The sequence below is a fragment of the Leopardus geoffroyi genome, chromosome B3, assembly GCF_018350155.1.
Source record: "Leopardus geoffroyi isolate Oge1 chromosome B3, O.geoffroyi_Oge1_pat1.0, whole genome shotgun sequence".
Classification (NCBI taxonomy): domain Eukaryota; kingdom Metazoa; phylum Chordata; class Mammalia; order Carnivora; family Felidae; genus Leopardus; species Leopardus geoffroyi.
Genome location: NC_059337.1, coordinates 3769495 through 3788205, shown reverse-complemented (window position 1 = coordinate 3788205; position 18711 = coordinate 3769495). Strand labels below are relative to the sequence as shown.

At 44.6% G+C, this 18711-nt stretch overlaps 1 protein-coding gene across 1 annotated transcript in view; it reads right to left on the bottom strand.

Annotated features, from left to right (window-relative positions):
• Positions 1 to 16105, bottom strand: part of HDGFL3 (HDGF like 3) — a 74862-nt gene extending 58757 nt beyond the window's left edge. Inside the window, exon 1 of the mRNA XM_045448601.1 lies at positions 15382 to 16105. Coding sequence (XP_045304557.1) covers positions 15382 to 15465 — 84 coding nt within the window. The 5' untranslated portion in view covers positions 15466 to 16105. The remainder of the gene's footprint in view (positions 1 to 15381) is intronic.
• Positions 16106 to 18711: the final 2606 nt, after the last annotated feature.

Genomic DNA, 18711 nt, shown 5'->3' with positions numbered 1-18711 from the left:
TATATGTCTTTATTTCTAGATCCCTCATGGTCAAGAATTCATTCTAGTTTGTTGAGGCCCCTTAACCTATGGCATCTTAAGTTTGAACTGCACGGGACCACATATACCTGAATTTTTTTCAAAAAAATATAGTATCGTAAATATATTTTTTCTTCCTTACGATTTTCCTAACAATATTGTCTTTCTCTAGCTTACTTCATTATAATAAACATATATATGTGCTAATCAACTGTTTATGTTATTCATAAGGCCTGTGGTCCACAGTAGGCTATTTGTAGTTAGGTTTTTAGAAAGTCAAAAGTTATACCTGGGGGTGCCTGGGTGGCTGAGTCAGTTGAACATCGACTCCAGGTTTCGGCTCAGGTCACAATCTCACCATCTGTGGGTTTAAGTCCCATGTGGGGCTCCGTGCTGACAGTGCAAAGGCTGCTTGGGATTCTCTCTCTCTCTCTCTCTCTCTCTCTCTCCCTGTCCCTCCTGTGCTCACCCTCTTTCTTTGTCGAAATAAGTAAACTTAAAAAAAAAAAATTTATACTGTGGGGGTTGGTGCCCCTAGTCCCTGTCCCCTTGTTGTTCAAGGGTCAACTATAATTATTTTTAAAGGGAACAAAATCTTGCAGACCCCCATACAATTTTATGATAATGTTCTGAAACATGCACAAAGGTAACAATTGTACTCATAACCATATACTATAAAACCAAGATTAATTTGTATATCAAGCAGAAATAAAAGGACCTCAATAAAATCCAAATTAATAATATTAATTTAATGTCCTATTGCTTTGTTGAAATTACATCCTGTTTATTACAACACAAATATGTCTCAGGTTCTAAGGCACGTAGCACCCCTACTTTGCCTTGCGCCGTGTGAGGAGTCCAATTTCACAGCACTTCTCTCTACTTGAACCTTAGTCCATCTTGACATCATTAGGTGACCAAGTAAGATGTGGGAATTACAGAAAAAAGAGCACCTGGGATAATCTGAGGTCTTTGTTTTGGCGGGTGACTGGCCGGATAGCAATTTTTCACTAAAATAGGAAAACTTGAGGGGCGCCTGGGTGGCTCAGTTGGTTGAGCATCTGACTTTGGCTCAAGACACGATCTCGCAGTTGGTGAGTTTGAGGCCCACATCCGGCTCACTGCTGTCAGTGCAGAGTCCACTTCAGATCCTCTGTCCCCCTCTCTATGCCCTCCCCTGCTCGTTCTCTCTCTCTCACTGTCTCCCTCCCTTCCTCAAAAATAAATAAACATTAAAAGAAAAAGAAATACTTAGGTAGGGAGGGGTGACTGGATTAGTTCTGACCATGAACTTGTGGTACCAGGGCTATTAGTCAGAAAACGGAGGTGTGGATTTGAGTCAGGGCCTGAAACAGAGGTCCAGAAGATATTATTCTGAAGATGGTGGCCTGAAGTCGAAAAAGACCCTACAAAGGCACAGAGAAATAGAAGAACCTTTCAAGAAAAGCAATACACGAGGGAAGCCAAACAAAGGAAGAGCATTTTTTATTTTTATTTTTAATTTTTTTAATGTTTATTTATTTTTGAGACAGAGAGAGACAGAGCATGAATGGGGGAGGGTCAGAGAGAGAGGGAGACACAGAATCTGAAACAGGCTCCAGGCTCTGAGCTGTCAGCACAGAGCCCGATGCGGGGCTTGAACTCACGAACCGCGAGATCATGACCTGAGCCAAAGTTGGACGCTTAACCAATTGAGCCACCCAGGTGCCCCTCGGAAGAGCATTTTTTAAAAGGCAGTATTAAATTCCACCGAGGCAAAGTAAGGATGGAGTGCTCTCTGGATCAGCACATCAGGGTGACCTCTGGGGGAGGGGGAAGAATGAGACAGTAAGAGGACCATTTCTGGTCTGAGGAGAAAGAATTCGTCAAGGGGAAGAGGCTGTTTAGGTCAACCCTAGCACCTGTTAAAGCACTTGGGATATAGCAAAGATTCAAAAAATATTTACTGAATGTTGATGAAAGAAGGAAAAGGGAGGAGTCAAAAAAGAGGAGGGTCTTAATAAGCAGCACAGGGAAGAGGTGAAGGGGAGGGAAACGATTTTTTAATCATGTTAAACTCCAGGCTGTTTATGTTCAGAATCCTCGACATGATACGAAAAAGTTGTTATTGTGCCCATTTTACAGATGAGTCCATCGAGGCCGAAGGGATTAGGTAACCTACGCGAGGTTACTCATCTACTCAGATGTGGCTTCATCTGCCCACAAGACTCTTGCTCTTCTACTTCACCCTGAAAAGGAACACGTGAAACCTGAAAGTAAGAGAATTTGCTGAAAATGAGGGGAAAGAATCTGAGCTGGAAGAGGACAATGAAAGTATCTCGCCACCAGCGAGAACCATGAGCAGCACTGGGGGCCCAGATGAAAGCAATTGGGGGGAGGGGGGGGCAGGCCCAGGCTGCAAGTCTTTGTGATTACGGCCAGTTGCTTGCAGGAGACCATTTGCTGGAGCAGAAAAGGCAGGCGAGAAGAATGCCCAGGAAGGGGCTTCTAGAATGAATGTATCAGAGTAAAAAGGGGGAGAGCAGTTCAAGTGATCATGTGGGTTCCTTCATGTAAGAAGGAAGGGAAGCCCAGAGGCAGTGGACAGACCAAGAGGAAATGGGGAGGTCAAAGGCTTCCAGAGTTTACAGTAACACTGAATGAGAAAAAATTTTCACGGACAAAGGAGGAGTCCTCGGTCACCGTCACCTCCATTTCACTTCGGCAAACTTCTCCAACTGCCCACTCCTGGTAAACTGCTCTACTTCTGTAATTTGCTCTTGTGACAACAGAAAAACAAGGGACACGTTTGTTCTGGGTTACCTGATCCCTGGGAGTCAAATAATCTTTGCCCCAGACAAGGAACTTATTAAAAACAAACAGTGGAGGGGCGCCTGGGTGGCTCAGTCGGTTAAACGTCCGACTTCAGCCAGGTCACGATCTCGCGGTCCGTGAGTTCGAGCCCCGCGTCAGGCTCTGGGCTGATGGCTCGGAGCCTGGAGCCTGTTTCCGATTCTGTGTCTCCCTCTCTCTCTGCCCCTCCCCCGTTCATGCTCTGTCTCTCTCTGTCCCAAAAAATAAATAAACGTTGAAAAAAAAATTAAAAAAAAAACAAACAAACAGTGGAAACCATCATACTTCATAACTCTAGCAAAGGCTCTGTCTCTTCCCTCCACCTGGCCTCCCACAAGGTAGAGCCAGCAGACCACAGCAGTGACAGAGGACTGAGCTGGACAACAACCAGAGCTCTTGAATACCTGGCATAACATGAAGATTAACCCAATCGTACCCCTTCTGTTCCAAGATAAGTTCCATTTAGTACAGTGGGGTTCTTCTCTCATAGAAGTGTACTCGTTTTGTGTGAGTCAATCAGCCAGATGTGAGATCTAAAACTGTGCTTACTGGATCTTTTCAGAAAGGTATCTTTTACAGAAACTGAAGAATGCCTTACTATCCTCAATACTAGGTTCTCTCTCTACTGAGGCTGCTGTATCTAGTAATAGCAAGAAGTCTCTTTCTGATTAGACATAGTGATTTAAAAAGGAAATATAGGGGCGCCTGGGTGGCTCAGTAGGTGGGTCGGGTCACGATCTCACGGTTTGTGAGTTCAAGCCCCACATCGGGCTTTGTGCTGACAGTTCAGAGCCTGGAACCTGCTTCAGATTGTGTCTCCCTCTTTCTGCCCCTCCTCGCTCAAGCTGTCTCTCTCAAAAATAAACATACATTTAAAAAAATTAAAGAAAAAGAAATACAGAACCATTAGAAACGGGTTAGTCCCATGACTTTACACCCACTTCAGAAACTACCCCCCCCCCCCCAAGTACAAGTCTTCTGGACTTAACAAAAGCCCTTCATCCTCAGTCCTGGATAGCCTGATACCTCCAGGCTAGCCTCACAAACTCAAGAAACCCCCAGAGCTTCAATACTATCATCCAGGGAACACCACGTAGTCACTGTTCTGTAGCTGGATAGTTAAGAAATACATGGAGCTTAATATCCTTAAGAAGGCATATATATGAAGCTATAATTAGCTTCAACAGAGTTGTAGATCCATGCGCAGTTTAAAGATTAGAAGGATGATGAGAGTAGAAACACTATATTTATATACCAAGCCTTTTGAGATCAAGGGAAAAACTGGCCTGGATGGTTAAATGACCTAAAATAATGTCACTTTCTTTTCTTATGTCCATGTGATTTTCATGTAAGACTGTGGCTACAGCAGAATAAAAAGCTCAGGACTGCTAACTCGTCTCCAAAATCCATACACACAAGCAAAACTCACACAGATCAATTTCCCTTTGGCCTAACAGACCAGATCAGTGCTTTTTTCAAACTATAGGTAGTGAAAGTGATTTAGTGAGTTACAACCTGATTTTACACAAAATAAAAATATAAAAATATCAGAATGCATCACATATAATATGATTTGGTGAAAACTTTTTTCTGGTGTGTGTGTGTACGTATATATATGTGTGTGTATGAAATTAGTATTTATGGGCTATAGTAAAAAAAAAAAAAAGGGGCGGGGGGCTGAAAGCCATCAGACTAGACTGCATCAGAATCAAGCAACAACGATGACTCACTGCTAAGATCTAAATATTTTCGAAATTATTGACTTAATCCTCACATCACAGTTCGAGGAAGGAAATAAGAACAGTTATATGCCTTGTTTGAAAATAGCTGGTCTCATTTTGAAAGTCAAACAGAGGTCTAGAGGGAATTAATTTTCAATTCACTCAACATATGCTAATTCTAAAAAAAAAAATGAACCAAGAATCTGTCATACTGCTCCCTGTGAATAAGCATTTCCTCCTAAGTTAAAGATGCCCTTAGCATAAAAGTTCTATTTCAGTGATAAAGAAAAAGGAAGAAGAGATCTAAAGCGATGAATTTATTTTTTGACATTTTTTCCTACATAAAAATTTTCGAATCTTCTGTGACACTTTTTACATTGCTTACCACCTCGGAACCTAACATACCCAGCACTTCTAACAGCTCTCATCTTAAATACATTTTGCAATAAAAACCTAAAAGTTAATGCTATGCTATCAAGAATTTTCCAGTCCCCATGGAGGTAACTTTGTTGTTACCATGGACTCTCCTATACTTTGAAAACCAGATAACCTCAACTTCTGGGTGGCCTTACAGACTATAATCAGACTTAGAGAATCCACTCAGAGCTCACATTTCAGTGATCTAGTGGACTGAGTAGTTTATTCAGAGGCCTTTTTTTGTATGCCACATAGTCCAACTTAGTTTGCCCCCAAATACTGAAACTATTTGGAGCCTCTAGAAATGGCCATCATACTCAGGAATCTGAATAAGGGGTAACAATGACAAGTCCCTACAATGACTAGAGCCTAGAGCTAACTCAAAATTATGAAGCCACGAGGAAACTACTGAAAGACACCCACCCACCCACAAAAGCATTTGCTGAGACTTTACTAGGTTTCTAGCATTGTACAGTAAGGAGTTTGGTGTTCCTGGTAGGTGATTGTTGGATACTACACTAGCAAACACTTCTTTCATGTACATTTTAACACATGATTACTCGGGAAAAAGAAGGGAAAGTAAGAATTTGATAAACACAAATATTTCACTGAATTTCTTTGGTTACAAGTTAGACAGAACAGATATATCATCTATGATCCTTAACCAGCAAACACTATTTCATGCACATTTCAATATTTGATTCCAAGGAAAAAAGGGAAAGAGAGTAAGAATTATCATCCTCCCCATTTTACAACGAGGTTGTACTAAAAGATGCCCAAACCTGACAAATCAAGACAGTGGTGGAATGAACTATGTTGTCTTTTAACTCTTGGCTTCATTGTTCTTCCCAATATCGTAGGAAATCTTGTTCAGATATCTGGAGGATCCTTCTAAAGGCTTGAGCTCACCAATTTTAGATTACTTCATTCTTTTTACCTCTATGTAGCTCTGTGACCATACAGCTATTTACCTAACTGCAGCAAATTCCTAGTGGTAAAAAGATATAATAGAAAATTTCACATACTACCATAGCTGAGAAGCAATTACATATATGAACGGCAGTGAAATAACACAGGAAAATGCTGTTATAGGGATTAAGAATGTAGTAAACTGGCAAAAAGCTACACAGGCTAGTAGTAGTCCTTATGATTTAGCTTCTAGGCTCTACTGAACCAGTAACTCTCGTTATACCTGCTCTTCAAAGTCTATGTGTTCCATCACACATAAAGGTTTTAGAACCTAAAACTAAAGTCAACACTATGCTATTCATTCAGAATGGATTTTAATGGGCTCTGCTTTCTTTATATGCATAACGGATATCTTATTTACTTTTATACTGCCTTGTGTCAAAGGGCTTTCAAAGACACAGACCGGAGAAAAATAAATGTTTTCTGACTTGAGAGTGCTGGCCTCCCAGTAGCTTATAATACATACACATACATATATATATACACACACACACACACACACACACGTATACATATACACATATGTAATATATATAATACACATACAGTCTTCTTACACAGTGCCAAATGCTTCTTCAGTTCCTTCACCTCATCTGTTTCCACATTTTTTTAAAGTTTATTTTTATTTATTTTCAGAGAGAACGTGTGTGTGGGAGGGGCAGAGAGAGAAGGGACACAGAGAATCCCAAGCAGGTTCTGTGCTGTCAGCACAGACCCCGATGTGGGGCTGGATCACAGGATGCTGGGATCATGACCTAAGCCAAAACCAACAGCCAGACGCCTAACTGAATGAGCCACCCAGGAGCCCCTGTTATCACATTTCTTATGTTCCTGTGGCATTCTTAATGGTCTAGGATTAACACACTTCACTCAGTGTATAACCTTAGGTGAATTTCTTAAGTCTTGGTTTTCTTATGGGACTATCTACCTTAGAGTAGTGTTATCACATATTCATCCTAATTTGTAATCAAGACATATAAGATACATGATTTGATATATGTCATATGTGACATATATATTCTGCCTAAATTGTCAACGAGGAAATCAATTCTATTAAATATCTGTATTTATTAGGTTGACAAACATTTTTTAAATTTTAAATCATCTCCTTTTAATGAATATGTGAGAAAACAGGTACTTTCTTATTCTGCTACTGGTTAAGATGGTTAAAACTTTTCTGGAGGGCAATGTGACAATATAAATCCAAAGTTTTAAAACATGCACGTGCCCTTTGACTAAGAAATGTGATTCCCAGATACCAATCCTGAAGAAGTAACTAACGGTTTAGCTAAAAGCATGTGTCTCAGAGTATTATTTTACAGTATAAAAAACTAGAAATAACCTAAATATCAGTATAATAGGAAGTTATATATGGTTATATGGTAAATATGGTTATAATTTATAACAAATAGGTCTGTACCATAAATTACCAGATGGCTATTACAGATAATGTTATAGAAATACATTCACTGCCACTGAAAGACATCTAAGATATAGTGTTTAAGTGGGGATAAAAGGCTGCAAAACTGAATGTATTATAAAAATTATGTACTTACACATGTAGGTGCATATTCATGATGCTTGTTCCTAGGTAGAGGGATATTAATCTTTCTCCAATAAACATTATTACTTATGTAATAAAATTTTTTTACAGACATGAGGTATTTATAACATAAAGGTTAATCCATTCTCTCTTTTAAATAGTTAAAGATAGGCTAAATAATTTACAGTATAAGCAGGGGTGCCTGGCTGGCTCAGTCAGGAGTATGTGACTCCTGATCCTGGGGTTGTGAGTTCAAGTGCCTCATTGGGTAGAGATTACTTAAATATAAAATCTTTAAAAATCAGTTCACAGTATGAGCAGATAGTTTTAGATGCAAGGAACTCTACTGACCTTTAAGGGTCCTCTACAGTCAGTACTCCATTTGTGGTGAAAAAAACAGCATTTTTTTGTTTGTTTTTAATTTCTAATTTGTTACAGATGGGCATTTTTATAAAATACATGAAAGAGTAATTATTAGAAAAATAAAATTAAAGGCATATAAAATACAAGCCTCATTTTAAAAATAAGATTCACAAGGGGTGGTCATGATCTCACAGCTGGTAGGTTTAAGTCCTATGTGTCGGGCTCTGAGCTGACAGTGTAGCGCCTGCTTGGGATTCTCTCTCCCTCTCCCCCACTCACATGCGCGCGCTCTCTCTCAAAATAAATAAATAAACTTAAAAAAATAAAATTAGATTCACTAGCGTAAGGTTACTCTATCAGATTGCTTTACAAAGTTCCTAGGGGTGCCTGGGTGGCTTAGTCAGTTAAGAGTCCAACTCTGGATCTCAGCTCAGGTCTGATCTCATGGTTTGTGAGTTCAAGTCCTACAATGGGCTTGCGCTGACAGCACAGAGCCTGCTTGGGATTCTGTCTCTCCCTCTCTCTGCCCCTTCCCCGCTTGCACTCTCTCTCTCTCAAAACTAAATAAACTTAAAAAAAAAAGTTTCTAAACTTTTACTCTCAATTTCTGCACCTATCTTGTCACTGTCACCTATCCTGGCCACAGACCATACTTCCAGTAGCATGGCTCTAAAGGATAAAAAGCCATTTTGCAATGGACTGACTAATAGCTATCAAGTAGACTAGCTTCTGACTGAGTATCTGGGCAATCTTCTGCAATCGAAGATAACTTTTTCCAATAAAAAGGAGCATTTGGGGGGCGCCTGGGTGGCGCAGTCGGTTAAGCGTCCGACTTCGGCCAAGTCACGATCTCGCGGTCCGTGAGTTCGAGCCCCACGTCAGGCTCTGGGCTGATGGCTCAGAGCCTGGAGCCTGTTTCCGATTCTGTGTCTCCCTCTCTCTCTGCCCCTCCCCCGTTCATGCTCTGTCTCTCTCTGTCCCAAAAATAAATAAACGTTGAAAAAAAAAAAAAGGAGCATTTGGGCTCTTCCCCTATTATGTTTACCCTATTTACAAGCCTACAATGTTCTTCTTATGCTAATAGACATTTTCAATAGTCATATATAATTTTAAACCATCAATCCTTTCCAAAAGAATCAAATACAATCTCATATAGTAGAAACCTGACTTCAGAGAATTAACATTTTACAAATCATGGGGAAAACAGTAGTCATTAGGGCATTCCAAAGGGGATGTGCCAGAAATACAGATTCACCTGGGTGAAATGGGAGCAATGGAAAAGGTACACGTTCGTATTGAGAGTTTAAGCTGCCTATTTGCTCCCAGAGTTAAGCAGAAGAAAAGGAGACAATTTGCCAGGTCCTTGCAACACGAATACAGTCCCTGGGGAAAAGGCTGACTGAATCTGTGTCACTCTACCTGAGGAATGAAACAATGATGGACTCGTCTGGACTCACGCCAAAGAAATGGAAAGTGTAAACATCTTACTTTATGTTGAGATTAAAAAAAGTTTAAGTCTCAAGTGATTCCCTGAAGCGATGTAGCCTGGTCTCCAAAAATAAAGGCTCACAGTTTATTGTCAAAGATTAAAAACTGAAAGTGCAACGGATCAGAAACTAAGGATTCTCAGCCTTTGTATTAATACAAGGCATAGAAACACTAATTATTTAATTATAATATTTTTAAGTTGCTGCAAATTTAATCTGTTGGTAGAAAAATGAAAAACTATACCTAGGCACAGTGTCTTACACACAGTAGGTGCTCAATAAAAGCTCACTAAGCATTTAGCTCTTCAAGATCTCATAGAATGGTAGGTCAAATGCTGTATTCTTAAGTTTTATCAAGTGAGAGGTTGAGAGCTAGATGAGAAATAAGAGGAGCAATGATTTAATATGAAAGGAACAGAAAGACTCTAATATATAAACAAAAGACAGAGGCAGAAACCAGAACTAAAAAGAAATGTAAAGAAAAAGCTGTGAAGTAGCAAATGAAGTTTCTAAAATAGTCAAAAGGGAACAGGAAGATGCAAATCGGTAGCACTGAAGTCTTAAAGGGAAAAAACTTCTCACTGAAAGCCAAGAATGGTGAAATTCAATCCGTGAAGAAGTTTGGAGTATTAGATTCTTTCTCCCCACTTTATACAAAGTATGCCATTTTAAAAAAAAAAAAAATTTTTTTTTTTCAACGTTTATTCATTTTTGGGACAGAGAGAGACAGAGCATGAACGGGGGAGGGGCAGAGAGAGAGGGAGACACAGAATCGGAAACAGGCTCCAGGCTCTGAGCCATCAGCCCAGAGCCTGATGCGGGGCTCGAACTCACAGACCGCGAGATCGTGACCTGGCTGAAGTCGGACGCCTAACCGACTGCGCCACCCAGGCGCCCCCAAAGTATGCCATTTTTAAACGGAGGTATAACATATACAGTCTGGTGCACAAATCTTAAATGGACAGCTTGATATATTTTTACACATGTACACTTCTGGGTACCCACCAGCCAGATCAAGATACAGAACACCTTCAGGGCTTCCTCCTCCACCCACCATGAACTAATCACCACTGATCAATTGTGCCCGTTTTGATCGTCATAGCATACAGAATGTGTGCTCTGGTGTTGGCTTTCTTCACTCAACCTCAAAATCTTGAAATACGTCCATGTTTTTGTGGGCATCAGTAGTTTGTTCCTTTTTACTGCTGAGTAGTACTCCACTGCACGAATATACTACAATTCTGCTGATCCGTTCTCCTGTTGATGGACACCTGGGTTGTTTTCAATCTCCTGCTATTATGGATAAAGCTGCCATGTATGAGCATTCTTGTACAAATCTTTTGGTGGACACAAACACTCATTTTTCCTGGATATATGCCTAGACCAGACTGCTAAATTACAAGCTGGGCGTGTGTTTAACTACAGACGACCAGGCCAGCTTTCTAAAGTGATCATATCAATTTACTCTCTGATTAGCAATGCCAGAGAGTACTCCTATAAAGTTTTTAAATTTAAAAAAGTTCCTTCGTTGAAACACAAGAGTTTTGAGACCTTTTTGTTTTGTTTTGTATTTCTATTTTTTTAGAGCAGGGGTAACATAGGCAGAGTGCTCATATCTCAGGGAATGTACAAGATGATGGGGGCTGGGGAAGTGTGAGAAGAAAATAGTGCAACTTCTATTTTAGTTTCTTATTCTTTTCCCTAAAAAGTAAGTTTTACTAATATTTAATACATAAGTTGACACTGGTGTCCTTTTTCAGATGGTTGTATTTATTCACTTTGGGCCTACTGTGGTTTACTGCCATTTGAGAGTGCCTGGTTGAGCAAAATTATGGAATAGTCACTTCTAACTGAACTCTTGCCAAATGAACAAGTGGCTAAAAGGAGTCCTATAAGAGAGTACTAATAACGTAAGCATAAGCAAACAAGGAAATGGCCAAGCTGACAGTTCTGTTATAGAAAATCTCTCCAGATGATAAAAACTATGACTAGCTAGTCACATCTCCCATGAAACAGGCAAAAAATAACATTAATATTTTTAAAAATATAAACAATCTATTACTCTTAATATTTTGCTAATAAGAATTTAAAAATTTTTAACGTTTATTTATTTTTGAGACAGAGAGAGACAGAGCATGAACGGGGAGGGTCAGAGACAGAGAGAGACACACAATCTGAAACCGGCTCCAGGCTCTGAGCTGTCAGCACAGAAACTGATGCGGGGCCCGAACTCACCAACCGCGAGATCATGACCTGAGCCGAAGTTGGACGCTTAACCGACTGGGCCACCCAGGCACCCCGCTAATAAGAATTTTAAAACATAAATTATTTATATCATTTGTCACTCCCTTCAGATTCTCTTGTATTTGTTTCGTAATGTACAGAATAGTACAACGTACATGTATACATAATTTTTTTAAAATGTTTATTTATTCATCTTTATTTTTGAGACAGAGACAGAGCATGAGCGGGGGAGAGGAAGAGAGGGAGTCACAGAATCAGAAGCAGGCTCCAGGCTCCGGAGCGGTCTGACGCGGGACGCGAACTTGTCAACTGTGAGATCATGACCTGAGGTGAAGTTGGATGCTCAACCGACTGAGCCACCCAGGCGCCCCTATAATTTAAAGTAAGTTTACACAAATTTTTTTTACCAATAGGGTACACAATCAAAAGGGTTCAGAGACTCGTTTTAGTGTATTTTTAATATTAAGCTAGTTAATCCTTGGTTACAAATGAACTTGTAATTTTTAAGTCATATTTAATCAAGTATACTCCATTAGAAACAGCTAGCTGGCTACTGAATGTTAACACATCTGAACTGGGAGGAAGACAGGAATTAACTGGGAAGAGGAAATGAGGGAACTTTCATCGGTACTGATACTATGCTGTATCTTGCAAGAAGTTTGGACTATACCAGTGTACGTATTTGTCAAACTCACTGGTACACTTAAGTATGTTTCAGTTTATGTAAATTTTACCTCAAAAGGCAAAAAAAAAAAAAGGATCTAAAAAAAATATTGACCTCTAGTTAACGATAATGCATGCTGAAGTGTCTAGGAGTAAATTATACCGATGTTGGCAACTGACTTTAAAATGCATTAAAATAAGATGGACTGCTATATGGATAGAGGGATGGATATATGAATAACATGATAAAGCAAGTACAGTAAATGCTACTTATAGAATTTGGGTGACGGATAGAAGGGTGTACGATTCTTTTACCTTTTCTGTGTGTTTGAAATTACTCATGATAAAATGTTGGAAAAAACAATCAATCTACTCCTAAGTTGAAAATTAAAAACAGTATAGTGATACAGGCTAGAAATTCAAGCTAGAAATTCAAAAAGGAAAAAAAGGCAGGAACATTCAACCGCCACTGCTTGATGCTTTTACATACGTTAAATCCGTGAGGGCTGAATTATGTCTATTTCGCAAACTAAAACTTAGAAAGATTACAGAACATGCCTAAGGTCAGAGAGTATGAAACCCAGCCCAAAACTGAATCTAACCTGACCATTTTCCTAGATGCCTGAGTCCTCTTGGCCCACATTCCTCACAAGGGGCTGCCTAGAACCAATCGTCTTCACTGCAGCACAGAAGCTGGTTCTCCATCCAAGCATGGACCACCTCCGATAGAAAACTCCCTACAGTCTGAACCGAAATCAGTCTCCCCCACATTTTGCCTCCTACGTCTGGTCGTCTGATCGCTTGGGGCCATAGAGACTCTAATCCCCACATGACTGGTCTTCATAGCAAGCGACAGAATTCAAATAAGTAGAGTTTTTTTCCAGTGAGTACTTTATAACATCATCTACAAGCTATGACTGGGTGTAAGTGGGGATAATGCCTCACAGAACTGGAGAAGAAATAAAATGAGAACATATGTGAAGCATACAGCACAGTAACAAACAGAGTAGGGACTCAAATATCTTTTTCTAACCCTTACTTTCCCTTGGAAATGGTAACAGGCCACTCACTATAAAATAATACTTTTTTAATTAAAAAAAGAAAGACTTAGGTCCTTCCCTTAAGTTTATGTTAAATGTGAAGAGACTTAGATTTTTCTTTCCTGTATTTACTATACCTAACAACCCAACTGACTTTGTTTCCTCATTTCATTTTTCATTTCGCCTTGTTTTGGAATTACAAATTCTAGGAATTTTATGTGGATTAGATATACAACTACGACCACTTCTGCAGCACGTTTTTGTTTCAAAATTACTACAGGTGGCCAACCTATGAAAGCAACTTGTTAAGGAAACTTTAAGTATTTTCTTTTTGACTCTCAGAAGATATTTATCAATGGTAAGATTAAAGGAAGCCACTGGATTACAAGCAACCGACCAACTGGTGATGATAATCTTTAATTCACTTTTGACCATGTGTATACCAATGAACCCTATAGCTGTTTATTTCTTGATAAATTTACTCAGAGATTCCCTAAAGGATGCCTGAAGTCACAAATCTTGCCCCTTTAAGCAGGATGGCACTTCAGTATGAAAAGTAACCAGTTATCCTACAGTGAGGTTGAGGCCAACCTACAGTTCACATGTGGAGAAGAGTGATTTTCACAGCCTAATGGAACCTGAACCTCATTTGAGATCTGAGGTTGTCAGTATTGGAAGGAATCCTACAGATGATCATTTTAGAGTTGCAGAAATGGATATTCAGTTGAAATGATTAGCCCACAAAGACCAAATACCAAGGCCCCCAATTCCTGGCACAGTGTTCTCTCCATTTCACAATCATGTCAAACTAAATACAAAAAAAAGTGATTATAACCATCCATTACTTCAACTTCACTAATTTCAGCCTGGCCACCCGTGATGTCACTTCCTTTTGTGAATGGGTGGGTTTTTTTTTTTTTTTTTTTCTTTCTTGGTCTAGCTATCTGCACTTTACTGTAATACAACATTTTAGAGCTCACACTCTTATTTATGCCAGTATTTCCCCACATCTACCTCTGTTCCCCAAAGATACCAACAAGCCTCCAAGATGCCTTGACCCTCCTTTTCACTGTATTTATTTCAAACAACTAACTGCCAAGTATGATCAGAATTAGAAGTAAAAGCGATTTATTTTTAAAACACAAAGCACACACGGTAGTGTTGATCTCTTCCCCAAAAGGCCTGCTTAAGGGAAAAAAAAAAAAAAAAAAAAAAAATCGAATGCTGTGCATTACACGCAGATGCTTTCTAGAGAAAAGAGCCCGGCGACAGCCTTGCTAGATAGGAAAGAGAGAGCTATTGTGGACTGTAGTGGAAGGCCAAGGAGAAGGTCTGGGATCCGACCTAAAACAAATATGGAGGTGAAAAGGCACGAGGAGCTTCCTGGACCCAGCCGCCGGGGCCAAGCGGCGAGCCCCCCTCCCCCCCAGCTCCTCCGGGTGGGCTCGGCAGAACGACGGGCAGCGGGGATGCACGTACCCCAGGACAATGATGGGGCCCGCGGGGAACCCGGAATCGCGCGCAGGGAAGACTCAACAAGTCTGGATGGCGAAGGATGCGCCGAGGGATGGATGAACGGCTGCCAAGAGGCTCCCGCTGGCCTCGGGACGGCCACGGCCCCTTTCCAGGATCCCCGGCCGCGCGGCCCCCGCCGGCCCGCCGCCAGCCATTTGCATTACGCTCCCCTACGTGCCCCGACGTTCGCCCGGGACCCGGCTTCCCACCCGCGACCCTGCCCGCAGCGATGCCTGCCGCCCAGGCCCGCCGCCCGGCGGCGCGGGTTCCCAAGCCCCGGCGGCGGGCCTGCCCGGGCCGGAGCCGCCTTCGAAAGTGGGCGGAAGGATGGCCGCCCTCGCGGGGAGCGGGCGCGGCCCGGAACCCTCGCCTCCGGCCCGGGCACGTCCTCCGTGCGCAGCGCCGCCCGCGCCTCCGGCCCCGGCCGCGGCCGGCTCGGGGCGCCGGGCTCCCTCCGGGCGCCGGGCGCCGGGCTCCGGGCCGAGGCGGATGGGGACGGGGGGGCGGGCGCGCCATCATGAAGGGGAAAATGGTGGGCGGGCGGGCCCGCCCGCGGCCGCCGTACTCACCCGGGCCGGCCAGTGCGGGTAGCCCTTCATCTTGGCGAAGACCAGGTCGCCCGCCTTGTACTCGCGGGGCCGCGGACGCGCCATCCCGGCCGCTTCCTCCCCCGGTCGTCCTTGGTCGCCGCGAAGATGCCGGGAGGCCGCCCCCCCGCGGGCCGACGGTCTGCGCCGCGCTCCCCGCGGGCCTCGAGCGGGCGGGCGGACGAGCGGCCGCTCCGACGAGGGGAAGCGGCGAGGCGGCGGCTGAGGCGAGGGGTGGGCGGGGGGCGCAGCAGGCCCGGCAAATCACGGCCCGGCAGCGGGGGAGGGGAGCCCCCGGCCGCTCGGCTCTCGCCCGCGCCGAGGTCCCCGCCGCCGCCGCGCGCTGCTCACAGGCGCCGCGTCGCCTGCCTCATGCCGCCACCGCCGCCGCCGCCGCCGCCGCCGGCCTCCCTCCCGGGCTCCCGGGCGCGGCGCGAGCGCCGGGCCTCGCGCCTCCTCCGAATTCCTCCTCGGGCAGCGACCGCAAACACGATCTTATTATTGTTCTCGCGCGCGCTCAGCATCCCCCCCGCCCCGCTTCCCGCTCCCCTCCCCTCCCGCGCCGGCCGGTTAATTCCTAGGTACACGGCCGGCTTTCGCCCAGAAACCGAGCGCGCCAGCCCGGCTGCTCGGCGGGCGGGCGGGCGGGCGGTGGGCGCGTCCTCCCCCAGCACCGAAGCCCGCGCGGGGCGGGCGGGAGCGCCTACTCCGGAGGACGCCCGCCGCCCGCTCTCTTTTGTTCTGGGCCCGGAGCTGCCTGGCGCAGCCCAGCCAATCACCACCTGGCCGCCCCCCTCCCCGCCGGCCAGCGCCACACTGGGGGGCGCTCCCCCCCCCTCCCCGCCCCCCGCCCGGCCGCCCCCCCCCCCGCGGCCACTGCTGCGGATGCTCTCCGGTGAGTGGGGCACAAAGGCGCTCCAGGCCTGGGGGACGACTGCGGAGGGGACCCGCTGCCCCGAGCATCACCCAGGCTGCTTGGAAAGAGCACCGCTCCGGAGTCGGCGATCTTGTCCGGTTCTCGCCCCAGGTCTGCCCTTGACAATGGGTTGTGACCCACCTAGGGCAGGCTCTGGAGCCGGGGTCGCGGGAGGTGCCGTCCTGGGCCGAGCGGCACAGTCGGGATTCGAACGCGGACCCGCGCGCCTCCAAAGTCCACAAAAGCTTATGCTTCTCCTTGCGTGGATCTTTACAGGCCTGCAGTTTTGTGGAAGGGACTGAACTCTGGCAGGTCACTCGTTTCCACTCCTGCCAACGTTTTGGACAACGTGTGTTGAATCTGTCTAATGATGACCGCTACTTCTTTACAGCATCCTGAAGCCCACCTTTGGGAAGTCAGCGGGCGCAGCTCCTGAGTGTAACCGACTTTCTGTGGCCTTCATCTTGTCACAAGAACAGTTCTTGTGTGCGTCTGTCCCCTCTTCTAAGCTCTCCTGCCCTCCCCCCTTTGATAGCAGCTATTTCTTTCTATCAGCATCTGCCTCCCTCACTTGCCTTGTAGAACTGTGTGTGTGTGTGTGTGTGTGTGTGTGTGTGTGTGTGGAATACCAACCCTTGCTCCTGTTCCTAGTGCTGGGCTTCCAATAATGGAGCTCTAAAGTCTCTAGACTTTCTGATGATTATGTTGTTACTAGTGCTTGACATGACCCCCTAATGCATTTCCTTACCACTTGCACCTGGTGATTTTCCTTTTCAGATATGACCCCTTCCTCATAGCTCCTACAGGCTCACCTGTCTTGTTTTCTCACTGTACAAAACTAGTCTAGGTCCTTTGGCCTCCGTTATGATAGCCAGCATCAGCCGGTTCAGGCTTCTATAACAAAATACCATAGACGGGGTGACTTAAAAACAACGGAAAGTTTATTTCTCACCGTTCTGGAGGCTGGGAGGTCCAAGAACAAGGCAGTTCTGTTTTTTTGGTGAGGACCGGCTTCCTGGTTCATAGAGGACAGTGTTTTCCGCAGTGTTTACCCTGTGTCCTTCCACAGGTAGGAGTGGGAAGAGGGCATGGGGGCTCCCTGGGGTCCCTTTTGTAAGGACACTAATCCCATTCATGAAGGCTCCACCCCATGACCTCATCCCTTCCCAAAGCCTTCACTTCCAATTTGACATTAGGATTTCGCATATGACTTTAGGGAGGACACAAACATTCAGTCCATAGCCGTCTGCTAATGTGTCTCCCACTTGTACCACCTGTCATGTGTATCGGTCATCATGGCATCATGCGCCATCCGTGAACCTGTGAATGGTTCCTATGTCATCTTATGTCAAAACTCAATCCCTCTGACTAGCTTCAAAGCCCTGGCTGTTGGCTGCCTGCCCCCTATGGTCCAGCCTCCCTGTGGGCCTAGGGCGGAAATAGGGGAGAGGAAAGGAATGAGAACGGAAGGTTGTCAGTTGGAAACCACAGGGAGACTTTCAGCAGAGAAGGGACATGATCCTGGTTTGGGTCCAGACGAATTACTCTGGTGGCCAGCGCGGAGGTGGATTTGAGGCTAAGAGTCTGGAGGCAGGAGCTTAGCTGTGGTGGTGGGTGCTGTCACCAGGAGACAGAGGGGCTGTGACAGGGCTTGCTGACTCACTGGGTGGTAACTAGGGAGGAAGAACCAAGTCAGAAACCCTTCCCTGGTTTCTGGGTTAAGCAACAGGATGATTAGTTTTGGCACTCAGATGAGGAAATCCATGAAGAAAGGGCAATTTGGGGCTGAGATTATAAGTGGTTTTGTGTGTTGAAATTTCCATGGGGCGTCTGGAAAGGGATGCTTAGCGGACAGCTGAATATACAGTTTAGAGAAGGTGGTCAAGACAGAATATAGAGATTTCAATGATACCATGATACCAGTGGTGGCTGAAACCCTGAGGGAGGTTCCCAGGAGACTGTGTCCAATCAGAAAAGCAGTGGCCAAGAATGGAGCCTGGTAACACTGACCTTTAAGGATCATGCAGGAAAAAAAAAGAAAGAGGAGTAGAGTGCTGGGGAAACCAAAAAAATCAAAGAATGTCTAAAAGGAGGGATCCTTCCAGACAGATGCCCACAGGAAGGTCAAGTGGAATAAGACACGAGATGGACGCATCGAATCTGGTGACCGAGAAGTCTTTGGTGACGTTGGTGGGAACTGTTTCACTGACATGGTGGAGGGGAAGAAACCAGGGAGCAGCAGCGGCCCAAGATGCAAGTGAGATGCGCGCATGTGGAGGCAGCCAGTGTAGACCCCTCTTTCCAGGCAATGGAGGAGGACGAGCAAGAACGCAGGAAGGGTGAGCTGTCCTGTCGTGACTGGCTGCTTTTTAAAAGATTGGAGAAACAGAGGAGTT